Below are 26,258 nucleotides of genomic sequence, written 5' to 3' on the forward strand. Positions count from 1 at the left end.
AGAACCAGAAAAATGTCAAACATGGGTATCAAGGCTAAGGCCTGAGCCACTTGCAAAGCTATAAAGGAAGAAACGTGTCTCTCTACCCTCAGACTTCACACTCTACCTCCTTAACTTCTCCTTCCAGACCCAGTGCTTTCAGGATCTCAGATTTTTGGGTAGTACCCTATCACAGAAGAAAATGGGGGTAACATGGCTTTGCAGCCCTGTTGGACTCAGCACCCCTGCCGGCTGTGTGACCTTGTTTTATTTATCTTTCATTATCTTTTATTAAAGCAAACCAAAGCCCCACTTATCTAGTACCTACCATGTACCAGGCACCCACTTTACAAAGAATATCTCATTTAATTCTCAAATAATAACTTATTTAATTCTCCTAATAACCCTATCTCCATTTTATAGTGGAAGGAATTGAGTATCAGAAAGGTTAAGTAACTTGCCAAAGTCACTCAGCCAGAAGTAAACCCAAGCACTGTGTCTCCAGAATCAAGTTTGACCCCCCCTCACCACTAAGGTAAGTGACCTTGGGCAAGTCATTGAACCTCTCTAAACCTTAGTTTACCTGTCTGTAAAATGAGAATATTAATACTCCTCTGGACAAGGAAGGGTAAAGGTTTGTTGCAGGGTTTAAATGAGAAAATGTTAAGGATTTAGCAGGTTGCCAGGCACCTTGTAAATACACTGTGTAATAAACATGTCCATTGCAGGGCGGGGGTGGTGGTGTTTGCCTTTCGTAAATGGATCAGGTTGAAGTGGAGGCCTCTCCTCCACACACCCATGATGAGTCTGGTGGACCTAGACTCTTACCACAGTCTTCTTGCTAATGCCTCACCTTCAAGTTAAATTGGTCTATTGCTCACTCAACAAACATTTCCTTAATCCCTGAACAAGAAATGTTGTGTCACTTTGATTGAATGAGTTGACCAATTCAATGAGAACTAAAAAATCTGAGTGATGCGTTACCTTTAGTTGCAGTTCAGTGATGACATGATTCCTTCTCTTTTTCCTTACAGTATGTTTGTTCTTTTCTCTTTGCACCTTTATGATTTTTGAAATAGTGTACAAAAAAGGATAAAAAGAGAAATTGAGATAAAAATGACCTGGACAGAAAGCAAAAGAGTGAGGCTGAATTCCAAGAAGGACCATTACTTTTAGAATAAAACCCATGCACACACACACAGACACAGTTGCAGGGAAGTATAGATTTCACAGCAAATGCAATCACTATGGAGCAGACAGTGAGACAAAATCACAGAGTGTGTGGTTGTCCTGCAGCTGAGGGACAAATGACAAGATTGCCTTGGCCAGCCAAAGACAGATTGTTGCATTATTCCATTAATTGTGTGTAGCTTGGCTTTTCCAGACCTTTCTGTGGCAGACTAATCCAGCTCTCACTTGCCACTGACTGAGCCATCTCACTTTTATCCAAGTCTGCCTAGAATATCTCTGAGATAGAGGTCCCTGCCACACATAGTTTGCAATATTGAGAACTCTTAACTGAAGATAAACACACTGATGGTGAACATTTAGTAATACATGATTTCTAAAGAGGACATTGGTTTAAGGAGATAAAATATGCTGGAAGATTCAGTCTTTATCCTGGCTTTATTTTAAGTCCCATAAACTGTTGGCAGATCTGAGCTTACATATGAGCAATTGCCTGTGTTGTTTCATTTGAGAGGAACAAGGAAGGATCTCCTCTCCAAATATACATCACCCAGGTGTTTCAGTACCTTCAATTCTAGCATTAGAACAATTTCCTTAGGTTATTCCCCCAAAAGATCTATTTTAAACTGCAAGAATTTCTGGGCAAAATAGGTATCAAGATCCATCCATCCATTTTCTACTAGCATTTAGTTTTCACATCCTTTAAAGAGTTGCTGGTAAAGAAGTTGATGGCAGTAGGCTGAATGGAAAGGGAACATTTTGATGTTCGCTATTTGGGAAGCGTTGGCATGTATTTGGAAGTCTCTGAGGCATCATGGAGGCTCCTGTGGAAATGAGAAGGGGAGGGGGCTTGAGGGGGGCACCAAATGGGCAGTAGTGAGACTGTGATGCCAAATTTTGTCATTGCCAGACTCTGGCTGGTGAGGGAGAAGGTATAGGAGTATGAGTGCAATGTGTTCTCCAGGACTCCTGCTGGAAGACTTACTGAGGTTTGTACTTTGAGCAAGGCCAGCCATGTCTCATCGCAACCAATCAGAGAAGGAAAGGGAAATGACGGAGGAGGACACAGAATTTAGGAGACGCAGTTCCAGGTGCTAGGCCTTGACCTTCGGCAAGCTACTTAACCTCTTCTGATCTGAGTCTTCTTGTCTAAAAGATGGGACAAGTTTGTGTCTGCCTTTTGTGATTGTTGGGAGAATTAAAGTAAATAAAATAATTGTAAAGAATACTTAGTAAACTATAGAACACTCAGAAACAAATGACAAGCCCATGTATGCTTGTACATCTTTCTCACAAAATCAGCCCCACCTGGAGGAGTCAGTGAGGCTGGGGCCTCCGCACTTAACGCTGACCCCCATCCACCAGCCCACAATGCTTTCTTAAAGAGCTGCAGTCTGACTTGTGGATCTTACAGATTGCTGAGCTACAAATGTGGCGATACTTGTGACCCTCTAGCTCAGTGTTTCCCAAATTTGACTGAATTTTACAATCACCTGGGAAGTTTTAAAACATAACCTCACCAAAGCCACGCTCCAGATCAATTAAATCCACATCTCTGTGGGAGGGACCCAGGCATCAATATTTGTTAAAGCTCCCAAGTGCTTTCAATGTGCAGTCAGGGTGGAGAAGCATTTTCCTAGCTGAGCAAAAGAAAGAAGGATGCAACTAGAAAATTATCTTTTTTCTCATAAAGCAGAGAGAAAAATGGCTTCCCAACATGACATTGATAAGAAGCCAATAGCCAACCTGGTAGAGCAGAGTCAGGAAAGAAACGATTAAAAAGGGTTGTGGAGTAGAGTTGGTGTATCACAGCCACTCCCGATGATTATTCGATCAATATAAAGCACAAATCTTGAAACTCTCTCCCCTCTTGCTCTCTTTCTTTCCTCTCTCTTCCCCCTCCCCCCACCTTCCAACCTTGACTTTTACTTTTCCCACCTCTCCCTTTCTCCATCCCTCCCCCTTGCTCTCATTTTACTAAAGGGCTCTGAACCCCTAGTTTTCATTGTAGCCACTTACTCAGATCTAGTAAGTTATTTCAGGAGTCCTGTGCAAACGTTTGCCTGTACTTCTTCCCTGCCCCCACCCTCCACCGCAGTGGCTTCTTCAGCCATTTTACTGGTCCTGCTTCATGACAGTTCCCTGTGTCTCCCCATCTCACGTGTGGGTGAGTGTGAGTGTGTGTCCTCTCTAGGGTTTCCTTTCATCTTCCTGCACGTTCTAAAAACCCCATTTTCCACCCACACTTGCCCGTGCTTTCTCATCTGTTTTCCAGCATACCCACATCCCTTTCTGAAGCCCTGGTCTCTTTGTGAATTTTTATCTACCATTACACGTTCACATGCAGTCAAGCCTGATGAATCAGAATATTTGGGGAATGGGAATTCAGGGGAATTTTAATTTTCTGTTTAAGTGGCACTAGCTTGAAACCAGTTTTGTTTTATTGTCGGGGAAAATGATGAAATAGAAGCCTAGAACCCGAAGGGTCCTTAGGGAATACCTGGATGAACCCTCCCAAAGGCAGAGAGAGAGGCTGTCTGCAGTTAGGATGACTACCAGTTGGACCCAAGGCCTGTGAGTACCAGCTCCAGGTCTAAAGACCATCTCTCCTGACTTCAAGACCGGGGTTCTTTCAGAGCACTCTCTCGACATAGCCTGCAGAATTGTTGATTAACCAGGACCAATCAAAAGTAAGTTGCATTTTTGAAGTGAACTCTCTAGTTCTCTCCTAATGTCATAGGCCCATAAATGTCACTCATCAATATGGTCTGCCTGGCCCCAAATGCCTTTCAGTTTGTGATGCCTGCATCTCTAGACCATCCTGCTTCTAAGGTCTGAAATCATGGCCCTGATTAATATGTCCACCACTCACTAGACTAAGCAGATTGATTTTTATTTTGGCTGCACCACATGGTCTATGGGATCTTAGTTCCTCAACCAGGGATCAAACCCATGCCCCCTGAGTTGGAAGTGCGGAGTCTTAACCACTGGACCTCCAGGGCAGTCCCAGCACATTGATTTTTCAAATGAAAGCCCATTCCCACCTTGGAGACATTCCAGGCTTGGCTGGAGAAGGGGAAAAGCCCAGACATCAGAACACCTACTGAAAGGAATATCAAGTTTCTCATTTTCCTTCTTGTTAATTAAATATCCATTGTTAACTCAATTTTTTTTTTCTGTTTCCTAAATGAGGTATTGCCAGAGAAAAAATGGGTCAGTGGAGGGCTCTGACGGGTTTTGTCCCAGTTAATTTAAGTTTTGCCATATGTTGTTTGAGAAGCGTGTGCTAGCTACGGGTCCTCGCGCCGATTAGCAGCCAACCTGAGGGGTTTCCTTTAGACTTCCAATCCTCTTGCAAGAGAGGAAGGTTAAAAGGCAACAGAGCTGGGTGAACGAATCCAAGCAAAGCTGGAACGCAGCTTGTTGGTGTCAATGGCCTCATTACTCTATACCAGGGAGCAGAGTTTCTGAAACTCGGCACCCTTGACATTTTAGGGTAAATGATTCCTTGTTGAGAGGGCCTTCCTGTACATTGTGGGGTGCTCAGCAGGATCCATGAGCTCTACTCACTGGATGCTGGTAGCATCCCACCCCCAAGCATGAAAATCACAAATGTTTCTGGACATTACATTGATTGGGTGGCAGATCTGCCCCTGGTTGAGACCCACCACCATAGAGACATAGCCCATTTAATGACCAAGAGGGGTCATTAAATAAATCCTCAACAGTAATATATGAACATCTGGAAGACCTTAGTCTCTCTGAGTCCAAAATCCTCTGGTTAGTGGTTGGACTGGATGATTAACTGAACTTTGAGCTCCTGGAAGCCTGTGAGAGGTCTCCTCTGTTGGCAGAGTCCTGCATGACCCGATTACCAGAGGCCAGAGCAAACAAAGTCATGATGAAAATTCCTGGATTCAAGCATTGCACCCATGTCATCCACCAAGAATAGGGTGAGCATGTACCCTTAGCCCAGGCTAGCCCTAGGGTCTTTGCTGGTTAGAGCAGTGGAGGAGGCAACCATTCAAGGAAATTAGAAACAGGGTATAGTTAAAAGGACACCAGACTGAATGTCCTGTGCTTCCAATTACTAGCTGTACAAAAACACTCAACCTCTCTAGGCCTCAGGTTCCTCATGTAAAGATAAGGTCTAGATAAAGGCTCACATACCAAGTAACCATTCAATAAATGTATTTTCTCCGTCTCGTTTACAACCCTGACTAAGCCTTAAGGACGTAATAGCCAGGCTTCTGCTTTGAGCAAAAAACTGTAAACTGTGTCCAGATGAGGAAGGCCAGGAGATGGGGCCCAGTCACAGGAGGAAGAATTCTGCCTGCAGGATCCCTGGAAAAAAAATTGAGTAGAGCAATTTTTAATGGAGAAATGTTTTGTAACCCTGAGGTGGAACTCCTTAGTTAGGTGCATGCTCTGTAAAGAATGCTTTGCTGGCTCTTACCACTAGGTAGCAGGCATACACCCTTCTATGGAATGAGGAGCTCAGAAGATCCCCAACCTGCAAAGCCTCTACCACTCATCAACTAATGCCTGAAAATACCATCAGCCACCTCAGTCCTTTACACCTCGTGATTGATTTTATCAGATCCTTTTGTGAGTAAAAGTTTGATCATGGAAGAAGAAAGCAGGAGGATAATTAATGCTGGAGGGATTAATTTTATAATATGATCATGTGTATGTTGTTATATGTGTGGTTATATATATATATATATACATACATACATGACAATGTAGTATGTGTGACTATTACATGTCATTTTATGTCATTTACGTATATGTATGTATGTGTATATCCCTAAACTTCTCCCAAAATATATCTCAGGAGCCTAATAGTCATATTCCAATTAACTCCTTGCTATTTGATATTCCATCCATGGTAAGCCCAAATCAACCAACATAACCACCTATCTAGAGGATATAATTGATGCTTATTTTGACTACCCTGAAACATTATAATACCCATTCTCCAAAGCATATAGATTCTGGCCTCTTGATAATGTTCTCTGTGAGAAGGGTATCTGATGCCTTTCATGATCCCAGGATGTGTGATCCACCAGTGCTTCCTTCTACACGGCTGCACCAGACAGAATAAGTGCCGAACTTGCTGACAAGTCGATTAATGTAACCCAGCAACACAGGAGGCCCCTAAGCCCTCCAGTGATCTGTGTGCAGTTGCTCAGGAAACTTGAGAGAAATAACAGGTAGTGTTTGCCCCTCTAATGACTTACACGTACTCATAAACGTGTTGTTGATGCTAAGTCATACCGAATGTCTCCTTCCTGAAGGCAGGGGAAAAAAGGTAAGGCACTCTTAGACTTTGAAGAGCTTGAGAGAATATTAAACATGAATTTTAAAAGTTTCCTTTTACTGGAATAACCTTTTCTTTATGACGGCAACTTTGCAGTCTTGAGAGCCTGGGCTGGCTGGTGGTCTCAACTATCAGGGCTGGAGTCTGAGCCCCAGGGGCTGCGTTTCCTCAGAGTGAAGGCCAAAGGATGGGTTTCATTTAACCTGCTCACTCTGGTACCACCTAAAAAAAAAAAAAAAACTATTGGGGCTAAGGCTGGTCTGAGAGTGTCATTTGAAAGGACTTTTTTTTCTATATAAATATTTGAGAAACCTCTATACTAGGGCTGAACTTTAATCAGCTGGGAAGGTACTGCAAATGGAGGCTTAATCCATCACAATGCCCAGGAAGAGACAATGCCCAGGTCTTAAATTCCTTCCAGACAGCACAGGACAAGGAGATCAGCCCCCTCTGAGGGAAGAACAACAACAAAAAGGGCGCTACACCTTTAAAAAATCAGATTGTCTTTTAAATGCTCAGTAGTTTCCTTAGAGGGGGTCAGACAGAGCAAGTTTCTTGAAGCTTAAAGATCAATTAATTTAAGAAAGAAAAGATGTCAAGTGTCATAAAACCTTAGTTAAATCTACCAATTTCCCTCATTCTTGCCTTCCCCCACCTGCTGCCATTCTCCAAAGCAAGAGGTGCAGGAGCATGAAATGATGTGAGCTAAATTTCTGTTTGTGTAGGAAACATATTTCCTTGCCTATAAAGGCACACAGCACAGAGACAGTCAGACACACACACACACACACACACACACACACACACAAATTAAGAACACAGTATTCATGACCATCATTTGTTCTCCAGGTCTCAGGTTACAGAGTCCTGTTTACAATAGTATTTCATTAGATTTACTTGGACTTCAGATCTTCTACATATGTGGTTTTTAGTCATACGGTGGGTAGGGGTGGCAGCAGCAAATACCAAAGCATGATTATTCTCTAGCTTTTTCTCATGGCCACATTTACAAAAGAAGAATAAAGAGGGAAAAAGTCTTAGAGATAGGAGAGAAATTCTCCAGTTTCCAATATCGGGTGGATCTGTGCTTCTGATGTTTGCCAATAAGGTTTTGCTTCTGGAAGCTTTCCCTGTAAGCACACCAACACCGCCCTTAATGCACCAAGCCAGAGCAGCTTTTGGCACTGGATTTCAGGAACCTTCCTAGGAGCACATCAAATCCATGGAATCCAAGGATTGAATTGAATCCTTCAGTTGCACAATTGGGGGATTTTTTCTTTTTTTCCAGAAAAGGTCTTTTGTCTCCTAGAGGAGGTCTCTTTATTGAGGTTTCATTATAGATGTTCCTGCAGTCCCTGCCCTCCAAGTGAGATGCTGTTTACAATGGCATTCCCAAATGATCATTCTTAGACTAAATCCAAAACCCCCTCAAAGTTACCAAAGCGTCTCTCTTCTAGAACATTACTAGTTTAAATGGGTGTTGCGTGCATGGTATGTGTCATAAAGTCATGTTTTAATTATAAACAAAATAAGATGAAGTTTCCTGGTCAGAGAAAATGAGATTATGGGGGGGGTGTGCGCACGCGCGCGCACGCACGCCCACGCGTCTGTGCGTGTGTAAGAAGCTCTCCACCAAGGCTTAACATCTTAGAGACATTTGCAAAATATTTCTCTTGAAAGAACCTCTTAGAAGCAGTATTTTTAGGCATACTGGGTTCTCCATTGGTAGAAGAGAAATCTACTAACAACCCTCAGATTAAGTAAACCTCCTGGTGATGCCATTCTGCATTTCAAACAGCTGATTGTGCCTTTTTAGGTAGGTGGCCGGAGGCATTTGCATTTTGGGAGAGGGTGGTGTATGTTTTCTCCCGCCATCCCTCTTCCTGTTATTCAGACTTGGCTCTCCCTCCCAAAAGAAAAGGAAAAAAGAAAGATGCCAGTCTGTAAGATCATTCAGAGGGGTGAGCACCTGAGTTTGAGAAAAACTTCTGGACATGGACAACATTAGCTCACCAGCTGTCACTCATGACAGTTTATTTCAATCACACATTTGCTTAAATTGCTAGCTAGTGAAAGACCATCACACATACTCCTCCCCTGTCCCTTCCCCACATCGACACCTGCTACCACTCTTGAATTTAGTTCAATAAACAACGCACACCTCTGTGGACCTGGAAACCTATGAGGTTGGGAAGGGGAAATCACTGACCCCAACACAGAAAAAAACTAAGACAACACAGGAAAGCAGGCATCACACAACAGGGCAATCTGAAGAGAGGCAGCTTTTCTGTCCTGGGTTAACAAATTATTCCTGTTTCAGTAACATTGGAACATAGGATCAAAAGCTCATTTTCCCCATCCCACCGCACCCCCATCACTTCTGTATCCCGTCTGCCCCTAAAGTCTCCTGCTACAAGCAGCACCCAGGGAGGAGTTCAGCCCAGGGTAGGATTTTCCCACTGTTCCCCAGAGCAACTAGGAATGTGCTGTCACTGCTGAGAGCCTCAGCTTGCTGCAGTCTTACCAATATGCTCCAGAAAGCACAGTTTTCATCACCGAACATTTGTATTCCGCCTTATTTCCCTGAGTCAGACCACAGAGAGCAGGAGATGAGGGTCTTTCACTTGAGAGAGTATGGAAAAGGGAACAAATGCTACTAAGTCTGGTGAATCAAAGGCGTAGGAGAATAGTGAACCAGTGGCATTTGGGGGTGAGATTTTGAATCGATTTGAAAGATGCTTGTATTAAGTGCAAAAATGTTTCCTGCTCATAAGAAAAACTGTGTGGCACTGCCTTTTAAAAAGCATTTGCAATGATCTCTGCCTTAAAGGCTGAGCAAGGATGCTCAGTCCTCAGTCTGCCTTTCAATTGCTTTGAAGTGGCTAGATTGCACTGCACCCCCCACCCCCAAATATAATATAAAGGGTCTTGCTTTTTTCAGTCCTTAATCATGTGGGGTACATCCACCTGATAAGCTGTTTGTCCTTCTTAATGTTTCAAAATGAGCCTGGCTACTTCTGAATTTCTGGATTTTCCCTGTGGCCACTAGATCACCCCTACACACACACACACACACACACACACACACATACACACACGGTGGGGGGAGGAAATTCTAACTGTTGCTTCACTCTTAACCAGGTAACAATTCATTTAGGTTACACCAGTCTGTAAAAACTGTAAATGCTATTTTATTTTAAACATTTTAAGTTTACAAAAAAAAATCAATGATTGGTACCTTTTTACACTCTCAGATTCCTGAATATGGACAGATCTTCAAAGGGAGGAAGGAGTTCTCATATGAAATTTAAGATAGACTGTCCTGAAGGTTGTGGGGTGGGGTTTTGTTGTGTTTTATCTCGTTTTTGTTTTTAAGACACAATAAAGCTAAAATGTCAAGTCTCTGGGAGAGATCCCCCTGCGGTTTCAGTCAAGGAGCATATCAGAGCACAGACAGGAGACCCCAGCCTGGTGCTTGCCGGCCCGCCCCGGCTGTCCAGGCATATTTGGTAGCGCACGGGTTGGGAGCCACTGGGACAATCACACCTCGCATTCCCTGGCGGGCTGCTGGTGGCAGGTACACGAGCCATACTCGTTGATGATGACCAGGGCTCCCTCAATGTGGTTCGGTTTGTAATCAACGTAGTATTCCTGGGCAGACATGGCAGCCATCTGATGCATGGTCTGTTTCTGCTTTTGCTTCCTGCGCTGCGTCACAAAGCACTGTCTGAGCTGCCTGAGACTGGCTGGGAAGCACTTCCAAGAGACATAGAGCACCAGGACCACGATGAGGAAGGAGAAAATGAGGGCCATGGTACCGGTGACCACCTTGTGAATCTGCACAGCGTTCTCGGCGTGTTCGCCGCCGGGGAGGGCCACGGTAGCCAGCTCAGGCGTGCTGCCGGGCTGCCCCTCCCTGCCGTCAGCGAGAGTGGTGGCCGGGCCGGCGGGGGATCCCAGGTCGCTGCGGTTGGTGACGGCGGAGAGCAGGTGGCCGCTGGTGGGCTCGGCCCCCTCCTCACACAGGTGGAAAGCGTACACTGCGTCCAGGACGTCCTCGCCCTGTGCGTACTCGGGGCTGGCGCACTGCAAGTTGCCATCGTAGCGCCCCTGGAAGTTGCTGAGCCACGAAGCCAGGGCGCACACGTTGCGCCCACAGTCCCAGAGGTTCCCGGCCAGGGTGACGCTCGTCAGCGACTTCCAGGAGTTGAGGATACGGGGCTCGATGTAGGTGAGACGGTTGGAGTCCAGCTGCAGGGACTGGAGGTGTGGCACGGTCTCGAACACATGGGGCTCCATGTACTCGATCTCGTTGCCCGACAGGTCCATTTTCTCCAGGTTCCATACCCAGTCCAGCGAGCTGACCACAATGGCCACCTTGTTCCTCCTCAGGCAGAGCGAGTGCAGGGAGATGAGGCGGGGGAAGTGGGCAAAGTTCACCTTGACTAAGTCGTTGTGCTCCAGGTGCAGCTCGGTGAGCTTGAACAAGCCGGCGAAAGAGTTGCGCGCCAGACTCTTGAGCTGATTGTATCCGATGTCGAGAAACTTGAGGCTGCGGCAGTCCTGGAAGATGCGCACGGGCACGAACTGGATGGCGTTGGCCCGCATGTGCAGCGTGGTGAGCTTCCGCAGCCCGTGGAAGAGATCGGGCGCGAGCGCCTGCAGCTTGTTGTACGAGAGGTCCACGCTGCGCAGGTTGGGCATGGGCCGGAAGGTGGTGTTGGCCAGTTGGGTGATCTGGTTGGAACTCAGTGTGAGTTCCTTAACTCGGCGCAGTTTCTGAAAGGCGTCCCCCTGCACCGAGCAGATGTGATTGTGATCCAGATAGAGCCACGTGAGCTGCATTAACCCCGTGAACTGGCCGGCGCGCAGCTCCGAGAGGCTGTTGTAGCGCAGGGACAAGCCCAGCAGGCCGGACAGGTTGTGGGGCGCCTCGGTGAGGTTGAGCGCCTCGCAGTACAGCAGCCGCCCCTCGCACCGGCACAGCTGCGGGCACCCGCTGGGGGCGGCGGGCAGCATCTGAAAGCAGGCCCCCAGCAAACACAAGACCACCCCCGAGGGCCTCCTCAGCAGCCAGTATAGACAGAGACCGAGCAGCAGGAAATCCATTAGCGAGAATCTTTCCAGAGAGGCTGGAGAATGTCCATTGGAAGCGCTCGGTCAGAAATCTACATCATATTTTATTCCGAGGGAGGGGGAGCGGGGGAGGGGGAGAAAAGGGCAAAAATCAAATAAATACATTGAAATAAAGCAGGACCCCCCCTCCCCAAAGCCACACGTTCACCTCTAAGCATGCAGAAAGCTGGGCAGCATAGAAAGTTCACAGCCACGTAAAGATCAAAGAGATGGTGATTTGGTCCATGTTAGATGCTGCAGCAAAGGGAGGAAAAAAAAAATCTTCGGGAAAGAATTTAATTAAAAAGTGTCTTACCCACCCTTTTCCAGAGAGTGACAACCTCCATTCAGCTGCTCCCTTTGTGTGCAGGCTAATTATATGCAGGGCGAGAGAAGACCCCTCTGTGTTTCCGAGGCAGCCCCGGTCCGCGGCCGGCGGATCTGGCAGGCGCACAATGTCTCACTTTGCTGCTCCGCTCGGGGCTGCAAGGGCGGCCGGCGAGGCGGGGAGGCGACTTCTAGGACCCGCAAGTTTCCCAACTGCGTGCGGGAGCCGGGGCTTCGCCTTCCTGCCGCTGTCCTTTCCCTCTGCAGTTCGGACTGTGACGTTGTGGGGGAAAAAAACCTCCAAACTCGGGGCTCGCGACTCCCCAGGATTTAACAGTCTGGTTAATGTCCGTCATTGGAAAGGACCACTGACCGGCGCCACCTTTTGCTCCGCGGAGACAGCCTGCCATTCGCGCCCGGGGCGGCTGCGGAGAGCGGGCTTGCTCATGCTTTGCGGGCGGCGGGGAGGTGCGGGCGGCGGGCGGCTCGGGTGGCGACGCTGGGAGCGGGGAGCGGCGCCCGGCGCCCGGGCTCCTTCCCTCCGCCAGGCAGTGTGAGGCGCGAGCTTGCACCGGCACCTACTGCTCACTGAGTGTCGTAAGCTGCTCACGATTGTGCGTCTTCCCGGAGCACCTCAGACATGGGCAGATTGAAAAGGGGTGGGCAGAAAACCAACATTCTCCAGAGCCACTAAAGTAATATATGTTCTTTGATGAAATGGAAATAACTTTCAGCTTTTTGATCCATATTTCCAAAAAGAAAAAAAAAAAAAAAGGAGGGGGGATGGAGGTTTGGAAAAGCATCATCAACGACAAGAGATTTCCAAGTGGGAGACTGAAATATTCTGTTCCGCCCTCCCCTTCCCTTCGGGGAACGTTCCCCCCTCCCCCTTTAAAGCTGTCTACGTGTAAGAGATACGTAGGAATCTGTAGAGAAATCAACATTTGGTCCTTTGCTTTAGAAAAGCAACTTGAGAGAAGCTAGAGGAAAGCAATGATTGTGGGGATTTGGCTGAGATTTTTCTTTTTTCCCTTGCGGGCACTGGAGTTCTGCAGTCAGCCAGCAATTTTAGGTGGTGGGTGGGGGAATGCTTTCCAAACTCAGCGGATTTGGAAAGCCATCCTGGTCCTGGCGGTAGACCTAGAGTGGCAGAAACCTATGTCTGTGTACAGGGAGTTTTTCTTGCCCGAGATCCCTCTGGGGCTTCACCAGTCTCCATAGATGTCTGTGGGGTCCCGGGTGGATTAAAGAAAGATTCTAATGTCTGACACCGGGAGGGCTGACCCTGACGTGCTACTCATGGTGATTACAGAACCCTGCAGTACACTCCGCTCCAGGAGAATGTGCGAGAGGATGAGAGGAGAAGGGGTAGTTTAAACCCTCATGAAGCCTACCCCTTTCTATATATACACCCAGTACTTAATCTTTGAGACTGTTACTAAATTGTATCATCTGAGCATGAAGAGGTCTTAGCCTGATTATTTCCATTAACACTCACTTATGGATGGGCTCCTTAAGTTTCTTATGTTGAGCTCTGTCTTGTTCCAACTGGTCTGGAGAGGGTCTGCATTGCTGTTGTCAGGGACCTGTTGGTCATCTGTTTAAAAAAAAAAAAGAGAGAAACCCGGCTGGAAGTGAGTGGATAAGCCTACCTTCTTGACAAATATGCCCAAGGAGGCAATAGGGAGAATCCAATGTGAATTTCCAGCTCCTCACTTCTAATTCCCATCATATCTGACTCTTAGGAACTGAAAATAAGTGGGCATTATCTATAGTTGTGCTCTCATTGATAAGAATGAGGTGGATTACCAAAGCTCCAGGGTTGGACTGGCTTTGGACAAATAACTAAGTTGCTCCTTACATTCAAGCTAAAGACACTACTAACCAGTGGAATCAAAGTCACCAAAGACTAGTAGTACTTTTCAGGAAAAGTTTTATGAACAGGGGCATGAATCATTCCGTTTCGTATTCCTCTGAGCTCTGGCCTGGTCATTCATCTCTGAGATGCATCCTTCAATTGGAAAGAAAACAAAGCTGAAATGTCCTAGACATCACATGCTGTCTTAGGAGCTAAAAGAGACATTAGAAAATCTGAATTTTGCACATGACGAAACTGAGGTACAGAGACATCGGGTGATTATCCGAGGTCTCACAGCTTGTTACTGGCACAGATAGGTTATTTTCTGTCTCGCACCAAAGTGGTGGCCTTCCTTTCCCATTCTTGATGGTCAGCTCTCCAGCCCTCTTGCCTCCTGCCTGACTCTGGACTGGGCACTGGCACCTCCAGGGTGCTGCGGAACACTTTAACAGACAGACAATTTCACCATCATCAAGTGTTTTCACCTCTTGCCAAGATAATTATTCCTCACAGCAAGCCGGCTGATTGAGCCATAAACTCTAAAGGGTTGGGGAGCTGGGGCAGGCAGGGGTAAACATTGGCCAACCATTCAGCAAGTATTGTGAGTACAAGCCACCCAATCCCCATGGCTGCTAGGAAGAAAATTCTCCTAATGCAGGCAGCTTGCAAAGTGGTGCTAGAGCCTGCCAAATGGGCAAGAAGAGGTCCCACTTTGGATGTCACTTGATTTGTAGAGCTGGTACAGAGGCAGAGAAGAGTTGAGTGTTGGCAAGAAGGAAGGAAAATAAAATTAAATTCACTGCATTTATATGTGAGCTTTCTTCTAAGTATGATCCTCAAAACGTAGAAGATATGTCTAGGCTGTAATTAAAAAATACATATGTACATATATATATTGCTTTTCACATTATTATCCTGCAAATCATTTCATCTGGATGGTATCTTTAAATCTTTCCCACTTCTAATGTGGCAAGTTTGCATCTTTTCTACGGTTTTAAACCCCTTGGCAGAACCGTATACATTAACAGATTGAAATGAGCTTTATTGAAATTTAGCTATTCTAAGTCATCTAAGTTGCAGAATCCCAATTTATTATGTATTTAAAGCATACCAGCCCTGATTAAATCAATGCAAATTAGGTTAAATAAGAACAACATGAATCAAGTGTTTCAGCAAAGTTGAGTCGAGAAACGACAACTTTTGAGTCACCAGAGCAGGCTGATATAGCTGGTGTTCATGAGTTTTAATGTCATGCCTCTTAGGGTCCAACACACTAAAAAGTAAAAAAAAGGAAAGAGCTCACATAAGCTTCTTTCTTTCCTCATGTTTGATCTCTCATAACTCTTTACCTCTCTTGTGAGAACATCTAATGCATCAGGCTGTAATGTGACGATTGTGTACATACATGATCAATCTCTTTTTCTGGGCTAAGCACAGGTTTCTGTCGGTAAATGTCTTCTCCTTCAGCGTCAGATGCTGATGAGAGATATTTTACACACTTTAAAAACACCCTTGTTATTTTCCGTGTTTGTATGGGGAAAGATATTTAGCATGTCTTGCTGAACTGCCATAGTAGCTGGGCAAGAAAGGCACCTCAAGCCATTAGGCCAACATGTGATTGGGGAGTGGGGTAAGAAAGGATAAGAATCTTGAAAACATGGACTCAGCAAATGGGAAGGAACTCAGGGGTACGTGAAGTATGGATCTGATTGCCAAAACACAATCTGGAACTAAGAGGTGGAAGAGCAAGCTCGATGCAGTTGGAGAGGCCAGAAGTATAGTTTGGAGGAGGGAGAGGTAATTAATTCCTCCTCTTCTAAACCTTATACTGATACATTAACCTTTGCATAATAAACCCTCCTTGCTTCTTCTTGGTACTTTATGTTGTGATGGGATGCTGGGGGGGTGGTCACATACAGTTGTTTTTTTTTTTTTTCTTGAAATGTTGTACCTCTCCCATTTCATCTCAACTGAAGGCCACCTCCAATTCATTTATTTGAGTCAAAATAGTTTGTGAACATGGAGGTGCAAGTGACAAAAGTCTGAAATGAGCATGCATTCTGAGGATTGGCCGTCCAATAGTCATCTTCGACAGTGTTCAAGGAAAGACAAATTCAAGTGGTGATTTTAATGTTCTGTCATTGCTTGCTCCAGCCTGGACCTTGGTCTTTATGTGGTTGTCTTTACTTTTCAGCAGTGAGCACTGGCTTTTCTTTAAAAGGAAACGTTTAGATGTAGGGGAGGAGGGTGGGAGTCACAATTTCAAAAGGAGAGAATTAACTCTGTTGTTCCTGTGGGCACACAGCATATAACTGGCCTTTTACAGAGCACCTCTGAAGATGTATATGGGGCCAAAGGGTGAGGGTTGTAAGGTTTCTCTCGGGAGATCCACTTAGGAGGAACACATTAAAAAAAGGTCATTTTTCTTATCAAACTTATCCTCCTCTTAAAACAAGGTAGTGATATGGATAGCACTAAGGCAACACCTAACATCTTGCATTGATATTAAGTCATGGGAGTAAACCAAAGAAATGCAATTACTTAGTGCTTTCCTCCTGGAGCTTTAGGTAGGGAAGAGCAGCAGACACTGAGAGACTTAGCCGGTAATAATTATATATGGCCCAGTGCTTGAGAGTAAATGTCTCTAGAACATACAAATGTGAAAAGCTGACAGGTCAAATGGGACCAGTGAAGGAAGTAAAGTGTATGAAGTAGTTTAAGGACTCAAGGCTCACTGACTGGAGAGATGGTCATCGTGAAGGCATACCTACGATGGGGAACTGAAATGCATATATCATGATGAGTGGATTAATTCCCTAGTTCTCTGGGGGAAGAAGATATACAGGGACAAATGGAATCTGTGTTGGGAGAGGAAGGAAGTTGGTAAAGGGCTTCCAAACATTCGCTATATTAAGACCATCCATTGGTCCCCAGACCTAGTTCTTTCCCTAGGCCTGGTTTTATAAATATTGGTGATAAACCAAGTCTGCTTTGTATGATACATCTTATGTGGGAAGTGTGTGTGACTTTAGGTATGTGACCAACCTTGAGAAATGACAGCACAGCTAGTGTAATAACTTTTGAAGATAACCATTGTTAATTGGATGATTACCATTTGCCATTAAATGAACTGTAAATTTTTTTTTAAAAGGGCTTCCAATGCTATACTGAAAATTTTAGTTTGCTGTATTCTTCTAGCCTCTAAGACTGAACACCTTAGGGTTATCTTTGACTTTTGTAATAAATACCTGGGTTAGTTCCTGAGGCCTGTTCTGCTGTCCTGGGCCCCTCTCTACAAGCTTCCTCTGCACTGCCATGTGCTCTGATCATGCCATATTATACCTAACTGCTGTATATACTCTCTCCGTCTTTGCTTGCCTTCATTCTAGCCATCCTTCAAGGCTGATGTCAAATTTCCTCTATGACTTTTTTTTTTTCTTGCCCACGCCACGCAGCATGTAGGATCCTAGTTCCCTGACCAGGGATCGAACCCATGTCCCCGCAGTGGAAGCACAGAGTCTTAACCACTGGAGTGACAGGCAAGTTCCCTTCTATGACTTCTTAACTGATTCCCATGTAAAGTGATCTCTTATTCTTCTGAACTATATAAGCAGCTTACCTTTACCAATACTGCTCCTGTGTGGTTCACTTTATATGAGTGTGGCAGCCATTTCTAATTATAGTATTTTAGAACTGAATGGGACCTTAACATCTTGGAGATTAGGAATAAAAAGACTTCAGCTGGGGTTCCTTGCTTTTCCATTTTCTCTCAGTTTGATCCTACACAGGTCACTCCATTATCAGTGAAATAGGACCAAGGATGGCTATCTTAAAGGATTCTTGGGGAAAATTCAATGATATCATGTATATTCGAATTTTGCAACTTGAAAATATAAGCATAGGACTAGCAGGCCTGGAGCATGTTAGAAAGGCAGAAGTTTAGGGTGTCTTCCGAGACCCATTGGATCAAATCTGCATTTTACCATTAGTTCCAGGTTAAAATTAAATTTTAAGAAGCACTCTGTTGGAGCACTCACAAATTCTATCCTGAAAAAGTAACTCAAGTATCATTAATTTCCTAGTTTATAATTCAGGAATTGAAGGGCCAGAAATGTTAAGTGATTGCCCAAGATGGGTGCTAGAATTTGGACAAAAACCTCATGTCTTCTGAATCTTGTTCTCTGTCCTATTAGATTTCAAACACGTAGAATGCGAAGTCTGTGTCTATCTCAGTACTTAGCACTTAGTAGGCTCTTAATAAAGTTTGGTTTTACTGTTGCTAAGGCAGTAAGTATAGAGAGCCCTTGTACATGCTAGCCTTAGGCAGTTCCTGGCTTATATTACACCTCAGTTTTCTTATCACTGTCAATCTGTATGTATTTCTCATGGATGTCTAAGTGTTACCTTTTTATTATAGAAAAATGAAAAATGGGAGAAAAAAGCAAGAAAAAATATTTTAAATGAAGATTGTCACCTAAAATTCAACCACCTGGAGATAAACTATTAAGTTTTGGGTACATATTCTTTTAGAATTTTACTATTTCACATATATCTATATTTTCTAAAAATATGATAACATTATACATATTACTTTGTAACTATTTTTTTTCATTGTTGATATATTCCCATATCCAGAATACAAATTGATAGGATCATCTTCAATGGCTACAGACCATTCTATTTATTTTACCCATCTCCCTTTTTTACCAATTATGTTGTTTATGGTTTTTAGCTCTTATGAAATGACTGGGATGAACTTCCTCATACATATACTACTATAGACTGGATGTTTGTGCCCCCCCAGAATTCATATATTGAAACCTAATCCCCAATGTGATGGTATTCGGAGGTGGGGCCTGCCAGAGGTTATTAGGTCACGAGACTGGAGCCCTCATGAATGAGATTGGTGCTCTTATAAAAGAGACCCAGAGAGCTCTCAGGCCCTTTCTGTCATGTGAGGACACAGTGAGAATACGGATGTCCATGAACTAGGAGGCAGATACCGAATCTGTAGATGCCTTGACATTGGACTTCCAAGCCTGCAGAACTGTGAGAAAGAAATGTTTGTTGTTTAACAACCAAGTCTATGGTAGTTTGTTATAGCAGCCTGAACAGACTAGGACATATACCCTTGCACATTTAGGCAACTGTGTCTTTAAATTTTAATTCCAGAAGTAGTATTGGTATTCAAAGAGTGGGGAGTTTTAAAAGACTTTCAATACATAAGGCCAGATTATCCTCCTGAAAGGTTGTACATATTTCACCCTCAATATCTCTTTTGCTGCTTTCTTCTTCTCCTTGAGAAACTCCATTACAACACAGATAGAAACATCTTTTGGTTCCCTTTCCTTCATCTGGCTGGGGCACCGACTGAGATCCCTGTCGGAATCTGTTCTTGGTGCCTTGGAACCATCCTTCCTTCCCATTGCTATTTCCTCCCTCCTTCCTGAAGAGGCAGGTGGAGGCTTGGGCTTTGGGGTCTTCAGTGTTCCTTCTGGGAGCTCACGAGCATTTCATTGCCACATCTTATTAAGTGGCTGTCTAGCCAAATTATTTTTGCAAAGGTGTTAATGTCTGAAAATAGTTTAATGCCGTGTTACTTAAAATACTCTGTGGAGGTAAGAATGTTTAAATATATTTGTGAAATGCACTAGACTCTGTTCTTTGCTATTCACAACACACTATCTCAATCACGAGAAATCTTGTTTTTCATGGTTTCACCCACTTATTTGGGACATCTGTTAACGTCAAACCAATGTGCCAAAACAGCTTAGGAAGCATTTATTTAATTGTAAACCCATAGGTATATTTGACTTTAACTTGGCTCTCACCATACCAAGAAGTGATTCTAAGGTTTAGATCTCAAACACTGTAACAGGATGCTGGTGCAAGAATCAGTTCTCTGTCAGGCCCCAAGAATTTATGGGGATAGCCAGACAACTATAGTTCTTCTGCTTGGTATTAGCAAGTCTTACCTCCTCATCCTAGCCACAAGTAATGGAACCAATTTGATTCTGTAGTAAGTTCTGTCCCTGATACATCTTGGCATTTAATTATCTTGTTTTCCAGATGTTGCTAATTTTGTCTTTGCAGGTAAAATGAAATTCCTTAAGGAAAGACTTGTTATTTTCCTGCTTTTAGTCTCCTTTAATATCTACCTCTAAAGATGTGAAAGACTATCATATATGAGAAACCATATACAAAGAGCATTGGAATTGCCACATTACAGTGATAAACCTGCCCCCTTTCCTCTTAGTGCAGTCTGGTACAGTGCTGGCTTTGTAGAGATTCTTGTTGAATCGACTTTATTAACTGGTTTGAATTCTTGCCTAATCAATAGCCTGGGGAATCTGAGCTAAATATAAAAAGCCTTTATATTACATTGACGTATAGGCACAAATTATTAACCCAGGAAGGTGCAAACTTTCGAAGTCACACACATTAATACCATTTATATGTGGCTTCATTTCACAGATCTAGTTTGTATAGGAAATCCCCCACCATCCATGAGCAGTGAGCCTTCTGTAGTAAATTAACCAGTTGGATGCATTTATGTCTTTATTCCATCATCTCCCATTCTCTGGAACCACTTCTTAATCTCTCACAGGCACCTTGAGAATACCTTTTAATAATTTAGCATAAATGTCTGTTGCTGTTCTTATTTTTTTTCGTTAGTTTGAGTCAAATGGAGATTTAGCTGATGAGATAAAGTTAGATAAAATGTGCGGCCTGCCTTAGGTATTCTTAGATCTGGAGTGGAGGTGATGGGTAACAAGGCAGTATGATTCATGCTATGGCAGAGATGTAAGCAAGAACTGGGATTGGAGAGATTTCTCTAGCTAATTGAGCAAGGACAGTCAGAGGAGGTGGGAGAAAAGGAGGAGGGGTTGACCAGATAGACAGAGGGAGGCCACTCTGGTCAGTAGGCAAAGTCTGTGAAAAAACTGCAGGGGCTTCTGAGATGCTTATGGTGTCTGGAGCACAGGAATGAAAGAGAGGGGATTGTGGAGAGATGAGACTGGAGTGTTAGCTCAGAGCCAGATTGGGAAGACCTTCAACCTGGATTATGATTTCCAAAATGTGGGTACAAGGAATATAATCCTGATGATGGTCTTGAACACGAAGGGCAGGGAAAAGGATACTGAAATCAAGGAGAGCAGCTGGGAGCTTCCCATATCTGCCCAAGTGAGATATTGTGTGAGGCTGACTATATTAACATGAGAGATGGACATGACAGGATAAGTACAAAAATAGTTTTGCAATGGGATTGACAATCTTTTAAATGGTGCTTTTTCCAAGAAACAATTTAAGATGATTTCAATGAATGGATTGATTTAGGGTAGATGGGAGGAAAGGAAGAATAAGATGTGAAAGAAAACTCTAACTTATAGAGCTAAGAGTAAGCAGTTAACCCTGGCGGTCCAGTGGTTAGGACTCCGAGCTCTCACTGCCGAGGGCCTGGGTTCAATCCCTGGTTGGGGAACTAAGATGCCACAAGCTGTGAGGTGCAGCCAAATGAATAAATAAAAAATAAGAGTAAGCAGTTAAAGATGTGGACAGAGGTTACATCTGGATCTAAAGATCAGGGAATCCCTGGAACGTGCTTGGTAGTTATAGTGGTCGCAGTATATGCAAATCCTCAACGAGAAAGATGAGAATACAGCTGATGTACAATCAGAGGCCTTTGCAGTCTGGTAAGGTGCTGTGATGTGGGAAGCAGCTGGGTGATAGGGAGTATATGGCCTGTGCTATCTGCAAAGTACATGGTTTGATTAAAGGCTTTCAAATTCTAATTTTTAAGAATCCTATGCTATTCATAAGCAAGTGACACTGCAGGCGTTATTCAGCTTGTGGAATACCAGTTTGAAAAGCTTCTTTTAACGTGATGATTCTCAACGTGGAAGAATAGGAGGGAGCAGAGGAGGTGGAGGTCACTTCAATAGGAGGCACAAAGTAAGGAACACTGCCCAAGTCCGTAGTGAGCAGCTTTTAATATATAGTCATGGCCATGAGACTGTGAGTAATAGGTATTTCACATGGCTGTGAAAAAGAAAAAATATGGTGGAGATTGACAGGTTTTGAGATGAGCCCAGATGGTCAAGGACCATCAACATTGGGAGAGGCTGCCCAACAGTGAGTAAACCTGCAAAGGAACAGTGCAACACCAGTGCTGTCTGTCTAAGGACTCTGGGTCAAAGACTGGCTGATGTTGAGTCCTTCCCCCAAGAGGGTTTGCCATTGGCATCTCATATCAGTGTAAGATCATTCCTTTGTAATTGAGCCTAGCATTACCTTCTCAAACATGAAACAGGTGAGGGCTGGAGATCATGTCCTTCAGAATGTAATTCTGTATTTGCATCTTAGCAGAAGAATTGAGACACTGAATAACTTACTGCAAGGAACCTTTGAAATTTCTGACTCTGTGCTAGGCTAAAACAGTGTTCTGCCATTTACAAACTGTGTGACCTGGGCACGTGACTTAACTTCTAAACAGGAGGATTCAACATAGTAAAATACAAGGTAAAAATAAATTTAATTATAATATAGAAAAATAGTTCAAATTCTATTGCAGTAACTACTGATATCCATTTCTATTATATGAGACCAAAATTATACCACATAGAATGAAGACGAGAAGGAAAAAGAATCATAAGCACAAATGGTGTTATGCACCTCTGACTTAAACTCTTATTGCTCCTTCTTAAGTATCAGTTCATATCTTAGAGGCTGCATGAAAAAAATAAAACAAAGCCAACAAACAAAAACCTTGGTGGTTAAAACAACAATCATTTTATTTAGCTCATGGTCCTGTGTGTTGGGTCAGATCTTCTGTATAAGCCAGCTTGACTGTGGTTAACTGGAGAATTAGCTGGAGACTGTATAACCTAGGATGGCTTCACTCAAAGGGATGGCGATTGGCAGGCTGTTAGCAGGGGGACCTTGCTTCTCTTCCATGCGGTCTTTCATCCTCCAGAAGGCTAGCTCTGGTGCAACTGTGTGGTGATTGAAGGATTCTAAGAGCAGCGAGAGACTGCAAGTCTCAGTGCACAAGTACTTTTCAGCTCTTGCCTCCAGCAGGTTGCTATTGTCTGTTGTCCAAAGCTAGTCATGTGGTCATCCTGACTCAAGGAAAGGAGAAAGAGGCTTCATCTCTGCATGGATGAGGAAGAATTTTGGGTCATTTTTGTAGGTTAAATAAAATAGTACTGGCTTAGTGTTACTATAACTGTTAAGTACAATACTAAATGCTCTAAAGTGATTTTTATTTCTCAAGCCACGTGACCCAAACAGCATCATCCTTAAACACAAGGACCAGCGGAACAAGCATCACCTAGAGCTTGTTAGAAATGCAGACTCTCAGACTCCACCCAAGATAGACTTGAATTAGAATCTACATTTTTACAAGATTCCTAGGTGATTCATAAGCCCGGTAAGGTTTTAGAAGCACTGTGTCTTTTCTCTGTTCCTCATAATTCCCTTTCCTAGGTTGCTATGTTCTCCTGTTGAGTGATAGATCTTTGATTTTTAAAGGTGCCAGAACTGTTTCCTCTGTACAATTGAAACAGAACAAACACAGGCTTAAACAGTAAAACAGGTTGCCTCACAGCATGAGAGAGAGGGTATAACATTTTTCTGCTCAATTGTCCTTTGCCTATAAAAATAGAAATTTAAAATTAAAATAACCGTACATAAATATTAAAGAATATTGTATTTAACTGGGAAGAACCATTTAGATGTTAGAACAATTTTTAAAGTAGAAACAGCTAGGCACACACTTATTTAAACTGAACTTTTATATTCCTGAGCAGTTGCTTAACTGGATCTTGGTTTTCTGAAGGTTGAAAGATTGATGCTCCAATCTTAAGACCACAAGTTAAATATCTCTAGGAAATGTACAGGTCCCTAGGTACTGTTAGGCCTTTATACAAGTAATAAGACCAATGGAACTTATTAAGCTTCTAGCATGTGCAAGTCACTGGTCTAAGTCCAGCATTACTGTAGTTTGTTGGATTCCCTTCATTTCGGACCCCAGAAGTGAGGCAGGGGAGTATGTAGGAGAGGCTAAGCTTTCCACGATACAAGTTTATTTCACCAGGCTGAGGACAGACATGGGCATCTAAAGGACCTAAAGCTTTTCTCAACTTTTGACTTTGTTTTAAGTGAAGGAACCTGGTTACAATGACCAACACTCTCCTTTAGTTTGCCTTTCACCTCAAGGCTGAACAGAAAAAGAGAAAGGAGAGAGAGAGAGAGAAATTTTCCACTAAAGCCTACTGCTGTCATTCTGTATGAAGTCTGATTTGGGTATTTGCTCTTTTCAGAAGAGGATTACTTATTCTTTGAAGCTATAACTAATACTGTTTTCAATGTATATGCTTTGGGGCCCTGTTCTTGTCAATCAATCAGACCACCAGTTAGGAGTTAACAAATATCTGTTGAGCACTTAACATATGCAGGCATATTCTAGTCTCTGAATAAGACTGAGTAACTTTGTAAGCAAACAGACATATAAGGTAATTTTTAGATACCGAATAGCTAGGGAAAGTTAAAATAGAGCCATGTGGATGAGAGAAATTGAGGGAAGGGGCCTATTTTATCTAAGGTTAGGCAATGCCTCCTTGAGGAGGTGACATTTGAGTTGAAACCTGAATAATGAGTAAGAGGGAGCCAATTAAAGCTCCAGGAGATGTGAACTCCAAGGAGAGGGAATAGCAAGAGCCAAGGCCCTAAGGCCAAAACAAGCCTATGTTCATGAACGTGTGAAATAGCTAGCATGCTGGATCCTGTGTGATGGAATTGGAGACACAAGAGGAATGTTGAACACAAGATAACCTCCTTAGAGGGTTAAATATCTATATTTGAATATCTATATTTATAGTAATAACCCTGTATGGGTAATTACTTATTTTAAAGATAGCTCATTCTCTGAATGAATTTAATTTCATCTACCTGATTTCAGTATAATCGGTGTTTGAAGGATGCCTACAAATTTGAAATGTTTTTAATGGAATTCAACCACTTCCTTTCAGTGCAATTGCCTAACAAGGGCTGATGGATACCAACCATTTTATTATTGTTGTTTTTGTTTCAAACAACGAAATAGTTGTTTCACAAAATGCAACAGGCATATTGCCAAACTTGCCACATCCCTTTGAGCCCAAAGTTTGTTTCATTACATAATATGGTGAATAGTACATCTCTCCTATAGTTGTTATGAACATTGCAAAGGCTTCCGAAATCTTTTTGAGATCCAAGTGTACCGCTCAGGATATTATTCAACCAATGTGGAAAGGAAAGTACTGTTTACTTTGATGGTTTTGCTCTTTCAGAAACCCTGAGAGCTGAAAAAGGAAAGCAATACTGTGTGACTTTGTTGATGTGGCTATAGTAAGGCTGTATCTGGGTCTCCAGTTCCAGGATTCTGTCTACTCTGTTTCCATTGCCAGCTAGAACATCATTCCAGCTGTCATAAGCATTCTTGATTGGTAAATGGCATTTACCACCCACCTAACTGCAGTAAACTACATGGCATTTACCACCCACCTAACTGCAGTGGTGTCAGGAGGGTTAAAATGAAACGTATTTAAAAGCCTTCCAGAAATTTTTGATGTTCTGTCTATATAAAGACAATAACAACTCATGAACTGGGTCTCTTCTGCAGCAGGGAGAGCATCTCTTCCTGTAGCCTGCTGGTAAGAAATGAGGCAATGTTTTCCACCCAACTGTTCAGGAGCAGATAAGGGAAGAATTGCATGTTAAAGTAATAATCAGAATGTCGGGGAATAATTTTGCTTTGATTCTGAGATTTACCTACTGTCTTAATCTTGGGAATTATATTTCATCCATTTAATAATTTTAAACAACTCAAGGATAAATGTATATGTTAACTGTCAGGACCTAAGTTTCTACATCCATAAAATGGGATTAATGTTCTTGCTTTATAGAACAACTTTAACGAAATAAACTTGCTGATACATATACTGTTAGTTTTAAAGTTGCATTCTACACCTGGGAGGTAGAATGCAACTTTAAAACTTTTTCATTATTATTGTAATTTTTCTAGCATTTAGGATTGTCATTCCCTTCTTTGGTCAACAGGCCATTTCCCAACAAAATGGGAGATGTCGATGGGAAGAGAGCTTTAGTGTTCTAAAGTTTACTAGCTGTTTATCTCCTTGGGCTCCAGCAGGCCTAGTACATGCCCCTAAGACTGAACTATGATTTATCTTCTGTGAACTGTGATACAGTCAGCTGCTTGCCTCACAGAGCGGTTACGTAAGGAACAGGCAGAATATTTGAAATCACCTCCAGATAATTGCCATGTGGAGGTATAGTCTTTACTTATTTTCATTCTTCTTCTTATTTTATTCCTTATCAAGTATGGTATGAAGAGAGGTGACTAAAAAATTACTTCATTAGACTTAGACTTAATTATCAATATTAGACTTAACAATTATTAATGTCTTG

The 26,258-nt window shown here is 43.2% G+C and overlaps 2 protein-coding genes across 5 annotated transcripts in view; one reads left to right on the top strand and one right to left on the bottom strand.

Moving 5' to 3' along the window:
* Positions 1-26,258, top strand: part of CTNNA2 (catenin alpha 2) — a gene marked incomplete at both ends in the record, with an annotated part of 1,036,807 nt that overhangs the window by 671,587 nt on the left and 338,962 nt on the right. The window contains one exon of one of the 4 annotated variants that reach the window (XM_082672518.1): positions 20,704-20,775. The exons of the other annotated variants lie outside the window; for them this stretch is intronic. Within the exon in view, the coding sequence (XP_082528644.1) occupies positions 20,752-20,775 (24 nt within the window). Of the gene's footprint in view, positions 1-20,703; positions 20,776-26,258 lie in introns of those variants that run through there. 4 annotated transcript variants of the gene reach the window in all.
* LRRTM1 (leucine rich repeat transmembrane neuronal 1) lies at positions 10,031-11,952 on the bottom strand (the record flags this gene model as incomplete). The annotated part of the gene is made up of 2 exons (XM_082672665.1): positions 10,031-11,622; positions 11,922-11,952. The coding sequence occupies 2 exons, from the start codon at positions 11,950-11,952 to the stop codon at positions 10,031-10,033; spliced, it is 1,623 nt and encodes a 540-aa protein (XP_082528791.1).

The sequence above is a fragment of the Grampus griseus genome (genome assembly GCF_964374135.1).
Source record: "Grampus griseus genome assembly, chromosome: 15".
Taxonomy (NCBI): Eukaryota; Metazoa; Chordata; class Mammalia; order Artiodactyla; family Delphinidae; genus Grampus; species Grampus griseus.